The sequence below is a fragment of the Hemicordylus capensis genome, chromosome 13, assembly GCF_027244095.1.
Source record: "Hemicordylus capensis ecotype Gifberg chromosome 13, rHemCap1.1.pri, whole genome shotgun sequence".
NCBI lineage: Eukaryota > Metazoa > Chordata > Lepidosauria > Squamata > Cordylidae > Hemicordylus > Hemicordylus capensis.
This window is the reverse complement of record NC_069669.1, coordinates 1,213,314-1,224,424: the sequence shown is the minus strand read 5'-3', so window position 1 is coordinate 1,224,424 and position 11,111 is coordinate 1,213,314. Positions and strand designations below refer to the sequence as shown.

At 56.7% G+C, this 11,111-nt stretch overlaps 1 protein-coding gene across 3 annotated transcripts in view; it reads right to left on the bottom strand.

Annotated features, from left to right (window-relative positions):
- Positions 1 to 1,178: 1,178 nt before the first annotated feature.
- The window catches only part of CASKIN1 (CASK interacting protein 1), an 86,225-nt gene continuing 76,292 nt past the window's right edge, over positions 1,179 to 11,111 (bottom strand). For all 3 annotated transcript variants that reach the window (XM_053276007.1, XM_053276008.1, XM_053276009.1), the window contains 3 exons: positions 8,369 to 10,459; positions 7,427 to 7,820; positions 1,179 to 6,861 (listed from right to left, as the gene is read on the bottom strand). In XM_053276007.1, coding sequence (XP_053131982.1) covers positions 6,765 to 6,861; positions 7,427 to 7,820; positions 8,369 to 10,459 — 2,582 coding nt within the window. In that variant the 3' untranslated portion in view covers positions 1,179 to 6,764. The remainder of the gene's footprint in view (positions 6,862 to 7,426; positions 7,821 to 8,368; positions 10,460 to 11,111) is intronic.

Here is an 11,111-nt window from a genome sequence, read left to right as displayed (position 1 = left end):
GGCCAGCATGACTCACTGGGAGGCTGGGCGCAGCTTGGCGAAAGGGTGCGGCCGCTCTAGGCACTGGCCTGGCCTGGCATCCCCTCCACCCCCGAGCAGCCGAGAGCCAGACCCTGAGGAATCTGTAGCCGAGCATGCCTACCGTTGACTGGTTGACCTCCATCCGTGTGCCTGCGAGCCCGTAGGCAGCGGAGTGAGCAGGAATAAAACTTGCTGTGACTGAATGGCTGTTGGAGGTAAAGTACATGTGCACTTCCTTGCGTAAGAGTGGGCTCCCCCCCCCCCAACACACACACCCTTCAAATCACTACGCAAGTCAGGGGTTCTCAGTTGGGCCCCGACTCCCACTATGGCCTTCGACCCTTGTGGCTGGGGATGATGGGTGTTTTGAAAGTCCAGCAACCTCTGGGGACCCACATCCCCTGAAGAACCCCTGTGATTCGTCAGGGTGCTCACTCTCACTAGCCAAGGAGGAAGTCCGCAAAAGGGATTTAATGCATACCCCTGTCCTTATTCATTGTAGAGGAGAAAGGAGCTGGTGCAAGGTTTTTTTAAAACACAACAAAACTGGGAGAACCAAAGTGGAGCCTCCATGGCTTGAGGCAGCCTATCTTTGTATACCACTTGCCAAGGTGCGCTGTCCTTGCTGCTGCTACCTCCTTGGCAGGCTTGCGAGCTTCCTTGAAGTGTTGCACGGAGCCAGAATGCTGGGGCACGTGCTCTGGCTTAAAAACCGGACCCAGGTGGCCTCACCTTCAGAAACAGAAGCACCCAAGTGGCTGCTGGAAACCTGGTACCCAAACTGGCTGGAGCAAGTACAGGGTACTGATTGTGAAAGGCAAGAGGGAAGTCCCGGAGCCCTAGAGGCTTCAGGGAAACAGAACCCAATTCCTACCCTGCGACCCTCCTCCAGGGGCAGCAGGACAGTTGGACGACATGTGAAGAGGGAGGCTCTGGTCCAGAGAGAGTTTGTGGGAGGGGAGCAGCAGGCCCACAGGCCAATTCTGCAATCCAAGCCTGGGAAGGGAAGGAGGCCAAGCTCTCCGGTAGCAAAGCCCCTTTGTTGGATGAGAGCAGGGGCACAGCTCCTCCTGCCTGGCCCCGTCTGCCCAGCGTTCTGCCAACACAGGCCCACCAGAACAGCCAGCCAGCCCCAAAACAAGAGTTCAGCAGGCCCAGACAGTTCGGACGTTTATTAAGCACCGATGGCCGTAAAAGCATGGGCAGCGGCGCCTGCCCGGACTGCAGATTGCAGCATGGAGTCGAGTCCCTCAGCACCATGGCGGCTCAGTGCCTCACGGAACTGCCTTTGAGGTGGGGATGTTTTCTTCTAGCCTCCGTCATAAAAAATATTCTTTTACAGTTAACTGTCAAGTATGCAGAGAAGCAACAACTGGGGCTCTCCCCACCCCCACCCCCCCACCCCATTTCGTTAAATACTTTTAGCCAGACACTTGGTTGTTGTTGTTTTAAATAGGAGCAAAATTCTTTACAGGACCACAAAGCCATCAAATATTAATATAATAATACAGGTGGGATGCAAGAAGCGAGAAAAAGAGGTTGGCTGCAAGATGCATAGCTCTGACAGAATGGGAATACAAGACAGTTTCCATAACTTAATAATAAAAATATATCATATATATATAATAATATGTATATATCCAGCATTAGAATCTTGGAATTTTTTTTTAAGATACATTTTGTTTTTTTCTCTTTACAACAGGTATCTTTATGTTGTCATTTTTATATTTATTTATTTTTCTTTTTTTTAATTAAGAAATTTCAAAGTTGTGCCAGACACATGTTGGAGATCAGCAAAGACAGACCTATTTGTACTCAGAGAAAAGAAACGAGAGTGAGTGCCCCCACCCACACGTTGACACCCGAGTCTCGAAAAAGAAAAAACCCACAGCGCAAAAGGAAGTAAACAGGATTGCATTCCAGACTTAAAAAGCCATTTTAAAACCAGACTGACTCCCATTTGTACATCAATATACAGCTGCGCATATGTTAATGACTTTCACACACATGCATTTGAACGCACGCACCCCCAAATTAAAAAAGGAAAAACACCTACAGAAAAGAACACACACTTCTAGGAGACAAGATTGAACAAAGAAATTCATAAAACAAGGCACATCCTTTGATTTTTGTTGTTGTTGTTAAAACGGTGTAAAAAGAAAATGGCAAACGAAAAAGCTCAAACAACAGAAACGATTATTTTTGCACACCCTGGAAACAAGAGAAACGGTACCTTTTGTTAAACATTGTGCTACTCTTAAAATGATCTCACCACAAGACAAATAGCTTATTATAAGTCTAATAGTCAAGCTAAACTCCAGTTCTTTCAATTTTTATCTCTTTAAAACTGTTTAATATACAAGTGATAATATTTTAAAATCTTTAATATATATTAAAGTCCTTTCCTTTTTTTTGTTAGTTTATCTTGGGGAGGGGGGACACTCCATCTTAAATAATTTCTTTCCAATAAATTAATACTTTTTAATATAGCTTATTTTTCTCATCCGTTTATCACCCGCCAAAGGAAAAACGCTAATTTTGTTTACATGTGTAAGAACATTCATAAACACAGCTGTTGCAAGAGGCGGACCTCATGGGAAATGCAGTATTGGCATGAATGAGAAAAGCCAACCCTGTGGCTGACTCCACAGGGTGGCTGCAGCAAAACCCAGGAGCCAGAACGCCGTGGGTCAGTGAACTCGCTTGGAAAGTAGGCCCAGCAAGGGTTTTCCTGAGGCATTGATCAGCTGGGGGGCTGGCGCCCACCAGTGAGCCACATCCCAAACCAAGGAGAGACGCAAGCCTACGGCCGTCCCCACACCAATTTATTTTTGTTCTAAAATTTTTAATGGGGTGGGGTGGGGTGGGGGAGACAGGAAGGGGGAGACTATTGCATATGGGGGGCGGAAGTAGGCGCAGACTGTCCAGATGAATGGGGAGAGGCACTAAAGGAAGCGCAGCTGCCTCTGCTCCCCAGAACTCCGCTGGCGCCTCTGCCACACTGCCTGCAGGCTGACCATCCATCAGGTAGAGCTGTGGAGTTAATGGCACAGCTCTACCTGATGAATGGTCAGCCTGCAGCAGGGCAGAGCAGGAGAGTGAGAGGAGCAAACAGAGCACCTCCAGCTGGTTGGGACAAGCCCCTCCTGGTGGAAACAATGAAGAAAGCAGAAATGGTGGGCCATGGGAGTGGCTTTTCCATGCTCGGGAATGGCATTCCAACACGCCGCCTGAAAGCGACCAAGAAGAAGTCGTCTCCGGGCCGCTGATGGTGAGTGAAGGCTTCTGCCGCCGGCAACTGAAGGGCTACCAAGTGGGAGTTGGAAGGAGACGTGGCCTTGAAAGCGTGAGGAAAGGGAGAGCAGCCCACGGAGCTCTGCCTTGCCCTGCGTGGAGCGAGGAGGGAAGGAATCTGGGTGTGATGGTGACTGTGCTGGGAAGAAGCAGTGAGGGGCAAGAGCCAAATGCCACTGGGAAGGCCCAAAGCAGCGACACACAGACCACAAGGTGGCTGTCGATTAGGCAAAGGGTAAGGAGCAGCAGCATTGCTCCAGGAAGGTTGGGAGCAGGGAGAAGCCACCCTGGGCAAGGCTAGGAGGAGACAGCTCTCCTGCGTGGCCGCCTGGGCTCACAGCTGGCAAGGAAGGCAAAGAAAAAGGGGTGATGCTTGAGAGGACAGCGGGCTCAGCTGTAGGGACTTTTAAGAGGCCTGGAGTTCCGCAGGCATCCGCCCCCGTCCCCCGGTAAAGAAGCATGCACACCTACAAGCTGCAGGGAAGGAGCGGTTGCACTGAAAGCCAGCCCAGACCCCAGGAACTGCATCCTAATTGTGAGCAAGCTTTTCCTTCTGAGGGTCTGTGGAATCTCCTTGGAGGGAGACCTCTTGAGGGTGGCCGATCATGAGAAATCGGTGCTTGCGCTGGGGCCTCAGGACATCCACTGCCAAGGGATCTTCATGCTCAAGAGAACAGAACAAAACGGAGTTTAATGCGAGGCCGCTGGCATCGGGGAGCCAGCCAGGACCTGGGATCTTTGGGCCTGTGTGCATAGTCAGCAAGTCAGCTCCAGAGCGGTGGGCACACTCTCCTCCTACGCGCTCCGCTTCCAGTATACACCAACCCCCACTCTCTGGGCAAAGGGATCATGGATCACACCCTCAAGAGTAACACAAGCGGTTTCTCTTGTGACAGTTTCTCACGGCTAAGCAATGCCGCTCAAAGGAAGAAAATGTGGGGCTGTAAGAACTGTCGGCCGACTGCAGCTGGAAGATGGGGCGGTGGGAAACCCAGTTTGCAGGACCCCCGGATTGTGCTTGTTTAAGAAGAGTGGGAGATGCCCACGCAGGGCCAGCCCAGGTCAGAAGACTCTGCCCGCCAGGTGTGTATTCCTCTGGAGGGAGTGGCTGCACTAGTTCATGCGACAAGGTGGGGCCCACCGTGGGCCATGGAGGTGCCCTCCTCCATGATGGCCCACAATACACCAACAACCCACCGCCTGAAGACAGGAAACGCTGAAATAGTTGCGGCTTGTCTTGGCAAGCTTGAGTGGGGGGCACAACGACCTTGGCAGCTCCAGTTGCGCCTCTCTCTTTTACCCTGCACTGCCGGTGGGCTGGCCATTCATCAGGTAGAGCTGTGTGCATACACGCACAACTCTACCAGATGAATGGCCAGCCTGCAGGCAGTGCAGCTATCACTGAGGGAGGGGAGGGGAGGGGAGCAACTGGAGCTGCCAGCAAGCAAGGCAGATGCACCTCCTCGGCGCCCTCCCAGCTCGTCGGGACCGGCCTCCACGGCACTGAAAACCTCTTGCGCAGCCGTGGCACCCCCGGGCCACTTCCATGCCCCTCCCCTTTGAGGTCTTGCCCCTAGTGCAGTGAGCCGGCGAGGACTGCAGCACGATACCGTGTCCAGCACTGGCTGAGCCCCACTCCTGCTGCCCCTCTCCAACCAGCGCTCCAGTCAGCTGAGGTGCCCGAGGACCTGCTTGCCTAGGACACGCCAATTTCAGACTTGGGGGGCGGGGAGATCCCCCTCCCCCCGGGGCCTGTGCAGTGCAACGTGGCAGCCCCACCATCTGGGAGGTCTCTCGGCAGGGCGCATCCGCCCACAGAAGGCCTCTGTTGGCGAGCAAGCCGTCCTGCGTCGATGAAGCAGGTTGCATAGCACAAGATCGGCTCGGGAAAGGGAAAGGGCGGCAGCTGAGAAGGGAGTCCAGAGCCCGAGACTCGTCCACCTCTCCGTCCCGGTCCGTCGCGGCAGAAGAACCTTCTAGGACTGCTGAGGTGTCACCGAGTGGGGTGGGGTCCCCCCTTCTGCCAGACCCCCGCTGGAATACAGCACAGCGGCTGGCCCCTGCTCAGCAGGGCGGCTTTACCAGCAAGAGCGCCAGAAAAGGCTATGGGCTGCATTGCCCATGTCTGCCTGGAACCCACGGAATGCTGCTCCCACCCCCACCCACCCCACACCCCAAATCTTCCCAGAAACAATCACCCTAGTCTAGACGCTCGAGAAGGAAGGCTGAATGGTCCAGTCAGTGGCCAACTCTTTGGAAGCAAGTGCCTTGAAGCAAAGAGAAAGTGCAAGGTCCGTCCCTCATGCTCAGAACCACAACTGCCCTTTACCTAGATATAGATATAAGATATAGATATTTTTAAAAAAATTAAGATTAGACCTCCCCCCCCGCCCTAGGGTGGCTGCAAAAGTCACCAGGAGGGGGTTATTTACATGGATTTCGGCCAAGATCCCTTTCTTCTTCTTTTTTTCCTTTCTCCTTTTTCTTTTCTTTTCAAGTTTCAACACTCTACCAATCATGCAAGCGAACCAAAAGCTTTTGCAGGGCCCTTACCAGAAACGGTGCTTTCCAAGGCAAAACAAACAGGAAAAGGAGCTTATTTGTCAAAATGGGACTCAGTTAACGGAACAAAAACTTCTCACAGTCACAGCTTCATCATCACCAGGAGAAGACAAACACCTTCAGGACAAAGAAACAAAGCATGCAGCTAGCCGAAAGCCCCTCCGGCCGACGGCGCCCTTGGGCGTTCTCCGCCCCGCCTCTCCCAGCCTTTCCCCAATGGTGGCAGACGGGCACAGGAACCGTGGCCGCGGCACAGGAGCGAAACGGCAGTGCTCAGTCAAGGAACAATACCAACACGGAAGGCAAGAGTTTCACCAGGACGAGACTGCGACCCAAACGGAAAACGAGAGAGGACTAATACCAACTTGTGCCACATTTTCATAACAGGTTGGGAACGTAACAGCTGGGGGTCGTTTTGGAGAGCGGACAGGGAACACTTTCCAAATCAAACGAGAAAACGAGGCAAGTTTGACCGAGTGGAGCAGATTTGCCGGGAGGGTGGCTGAAGGTCACTTCCATCCCACAGCAACGGAAGCCTCCAGCCCGTAACCAGGCGTGTTGGCCTTTTGCTTCATTTGGAAGAGGAGGAGAACGGGAGTCACCTTGTATGCCCCAAGGCCAGCAGGCGTTCAGGCAGGGGGGGAACCAAATACAGGATCAATTCTCTTCTCTCTTCCCCCCTTCCGCAGAACTGGTCCCAAGGAAAGCCTTTCCCAGGCATCTCAGCTTGTCTTTGCACAATCCTGAGGTAATCTTATCTTAACTTTTTGTGCAAACCTCAAAAGATGGAGGGGAGGAGGGGCAGGAAGAGATTCATGGAGATGATTGTGCCCTTGGGTGCCCATGGCAGACGGATCCTGAGGTTGGGTGCGTCGGTCCTCCAGTTCTCATTCCAACATGGCGTCCAGTTGGTCAGCTAGGTCATCAAACATGCTGCCAATGTCGTCCAGGATGCTGACTGTGCTCTTGGATTCTGCGGCAGAGCTGAGAAAGAGAGAGGGGAGAGAGAGCCCCATGGGATCAGTACGCCAGCCGTAACCACCGAGGCTTGGAGATGGCTCTCTAGCCATGTGCGTCCACAAATGCTGCTGCTGCTGCTGCAACAACAAAACCTTTCAAAGCAGTTTACATAGAAGAATAAATAACACACAAATGGGGATGGTCTCCTGTCCCCAAAGGGCTCACTGTCTTACAAAGAAACACAAGGTAGACACCAGCAACATCCCCTGCAGGGATGCTGTCCTGGGGACGGGTAGGGCCAGCTGTTCTCCCCCTGCTTAATGTAAGAGATCCACCACTTTTAAAAGGTGTCTCTTTGCTCAGTTAGCAAAGGCAGCTACTCCTTCGCAATCCCCCGCCTGTCCTCCTTGAAGCAGAGAAACCCCTAATTGGAGAGAAGACAGCTTGCTCTTTCATCAGGGGCCTCTCACCTTTGGGCTACCGGAAGGCCCCGTGGTAGGAGACAAGCCCCTTGCCCTGGCCCTGCTCCCATCCGGACAGGCCTTTCTCCTTGCCCTGGGGTGCCCCCCCCCAGCTCCCCACCACTTACTCGGCTGCCTGCCCGTCCTCCTGCTTGATCTTCTCTTCCACGGCCTGCAGGGCGGCAGCGAGCGAGGCGCTGGTCTCCTCCAGCTTCTGGTGCGCGCTCTCCGTGCTGACGCTCTCGACCGAAGGCCCAGCCATGGAGGAGCGCGGGGGCTTGACCGGCACCGTCTGAGGGGGGCCCCCTCCCGGCGAGAGGGGCTTGGCAGGGCTGGAGCAGAGCGAGGGGGGCGTGCTCGAAGGCTTGATGGTGGGGACCAGCTGCTTGGCCGGGGACGGAGCAGGCGTGGAGCTGGCACTCGCCGACTGGAGGGCCGTGTGGACCTTGGGCTTGGGCGCCGTGGGGGGCGGGGCCGGCTTGGGGGAGACCGGCGGCGGGGTGCCGTGGACCCGCTTCACCTCTGCAAAAGAGGGAGGGAGGGAGGGAGGGAGGAGAAGAGTTGCTTTGCCAGGGGGAGATCCTGTCTCCAGTGCAGGGACTTGCCGACTCTCCCGGTTGTCTCTCAGCCTGAAGATGCCATCGCTGGCAAGCCAGCCAACGAGGTTGCTGCCACGGAAGGTACTGGAGCTGCATCCCACCCCACGCAACCTGCCCCCCTCCCAGAAAACCTGGCTGGGGTAGTAGAATCTCCCACACTCCAGAGGACTCAGACGGCGAGGTCAGCCAGCCCAACAAAGGTTCCCACTAACCCCTTTTGTCACCCCTGCAGCGTCATCTGCGCACCTGGGTACGTGCACGCAGTGGGCTGCCATAAAGACCCGGCAGCACCCACCAGCCCCTTGAAGCAGGGAGGAAATCTGCCTGGGCGGTAACGAGAGCGGATGGGGAGGGGAAGAGACCGGGCCTGCGGGGCCTGCTCTGGGAGGCTCCCCGGTCGCAAGGGGCCCACAGGCTCCCGGTTGACCAAGCCAGGCCCACCAGCACTCCCTGGCCAGGAGGCGCACTTACCTGGGGTTCCAGGGCCAGGGATGGGGGCCTTTCTGGAGGTGGGCGTAGAGGGCCCCGAGACTTTCTGGGGCAGGACCGGCTTGGGAGATACCGGGGGCTTGATGGGCTTCTTGGGCTCCGGTTCCGGAGGGAGCTGGGATGCAGGATAATCAGACCTCTCCTGCTGGCCGGCCGAGGGCACAGCCTCCAGGCCACTCGTTTCGGAGGCCGGCCGGCGTTTGACGGTGGCGGTGCCATTCTGGTAGACCGACAACGTTGCCGGCTCCTGCTCCTTGTCTTTCGACTTGGGCCGCCTCTTCACCGTGTCCGACTCTGTGAGGATGAACTTGAGGCTGTCCTGCTGGCTCTGCTTGGCCCGGATCCTCCGCTTGAGGGTGGCGCTGGCCTCCACCTTACCAAGGTCCCCGTGCCGGTGGGCAAGCGACAAGCTCTCCCCGCCTTCCACCTTGGGCACGCTCATCTGCCGTGGGCGCTGCTTGATGGTCAGGTTGCCCTCTTCGGCAAAGGGAATGTTCTCCCCAGAGCTGTTCTGCGGGGAGCCTCCGCCGTGCTCGGCCCGCAGCCGCTCCGCAGGGCCGCCATCTTTGGCTGTGTCGGACTTGATGCTATCGGAGCGCTCGCGGCGGGCGGCTGCCACTAGCCCAGTGACCGGGCCACTGATGGTGCGCCTGCGGTTCACCACCTCGCCGTCTGGCCCAATGGCATCCTTGTGCTTGACGGTGGCCAGCACGGTAGCCACGCGGGAGTGTTCGGGGCTGGCAGGGTGCACCGCAACGCCAGGCTGCAAGTACCCGGCGCCAGGCGGCTTTTGCATGGCGAGAGCCCGGGGCCCACCGCCAATGGACGACATTTCCAACATGGCAGCGATGCTCTTGACGCTCCCAGCGCTGCCCGTGTCCACAGTGCCGCCAAAGTCGCTCGCCCGCCGCTGCTGCTGCTGCTGGTGGGACGGCTCTTGGCCCTCCTCCCCTTCCTTGGTGAAGTCGTCCGCCATGTTGCTGCTGGAGATGGCGGAGCTGGAGCGCTTCGGGGGCGGGGGCGGGGGGCCCTTCTTCTTCGGCCGCATGGCAAAGGACTGGCTGCGGTTGACGTTCTTATCGCCACCTGACTGTGCCCGCACGGAGTGGCTGCGCCCGACTCGCCGCTGTACCGTGGCATAGGGCCCGGCGTCCGGCACCAGCAGCTCGTCCCGCTCCTGCTCGCTATCCGATACGGCGTAGCGGTTGAGGCTGTGAGCCCTCTTCTTTGGCCGGCCGCCCTCCTCTTCGCCATCTGCGCCCTGGGGTGGCAGGCACAGCACCGGGACGGAGACGGGCAGCACGGGCACCGCTTGCGCCAAGGGGCCAGCCGCCCGAGTGTCTCCCTCCACCGGCTGCGGCATGACGTAGGCAAAACCGCGGTGCGTGGGGGACTGAGGCAGTGAACGAGGCGACATCGGGCGGTCCGACTGTGGCAGCAGCTGTGGGGTGGGTTTCACCTTTGCCGTGGCGTGTGGGGAGGACGGGCAGGGCTTGGTGGGTGTCTGCGGGGGGGTGTAGTGCCCTCCAGCTGGGGGGAAGGATTGCCGCGGCTTGCCGGGCACGGGCGGCACGCTGGCCCTCTTGATGCTGTGGCCGTGGCGGAGGCTCCGGACCTCCTTGGGCAGCGTGGCTGGGCCTTCCTTCCCGTCCTCCGCCAGGTACTCCTGGCTCTTGGACATCACGGAACTCGTGGCTTTGGGTCCATCTCCCAGCAGCTCTTGGGAGCTGCTCATGTGTTTGGCCCTCCCGCTCAGACTGTTCTCATGGGCGAGGCGGGGGGCGTGCCGGTAGGCCGCCCCTTCCCGGAAGTGCCCCACGTGGTTGGCCTGCTTCTCCGCCCCCTCCTCCCCAGTGCCCGTCATGGCCACCTGCAGTTCGCTGCTCAGCTCGCTGCCCTGGAAGGTGGTCATCTTGGGGGACTGGCACTCGGCCACCTCCTGCTGGGGGGACTCGATGGCCATCGTGTCCTGCGACTGCTTCTTCTTCAGCGTCCCCGATTCGTACTTGATGAACTCGGCCTTCTGGATCTCCGCCAACTTCTTCACTGCTAACATCAGCTTCTTCTGGTGCCCTAAAAGAACCGGCAGGAGGGCCAGAGTTGGTTCTACTTGCACAAAGTGTCGGTGGAACCAGCAGCCAAAGGAGTCGGGTTGTGTGTGTGTGTGTGCGCTGAAGGAGGCGCAGTTGCCTCTGGTGCCCGGCAGCAGCTCCAGCCGCTTGCTCCTCTCTCTTCTGTCCTGCCTGAGAGCCACACTGCCTGCAGGCAGGCCACTCATCAGGCAGAGCTGCATGGTTAACAGCACAGCTCTACCTGACAGATGGCCGGCCTGCAGGCAGCGCAGTTCTTGGGCGGGGCACAAGAAGGAGGAGCAACCCCAACCGCGACTCCTTTGTGTCCCCCAGCTAATTAGGACGTGCCCTTTCTGGATTGAAACCCTTTGAATCACCAGGCTATGGGTCACCAACCATGACTATGGTTTCCATTCATTTGCTGGCTAATAAAATACTCTGCTCCGTCACTGGAACTGCAGCAACACTTCACTGCTGGGAACAGTTTCAGTTTTCCAACTCAGCACCACTGCAGTTAACTGGATCAGACCAGAGCCCAACAGCTGCACAAGTGGATAAAAAACAAGCTTTTAACAAATAGAAATAATAATAAAATCAGTTTTTAAATTTAGAAGCATAAAGGTTTCAGCTGTCATCAGTTTCTCTTTTCTTTT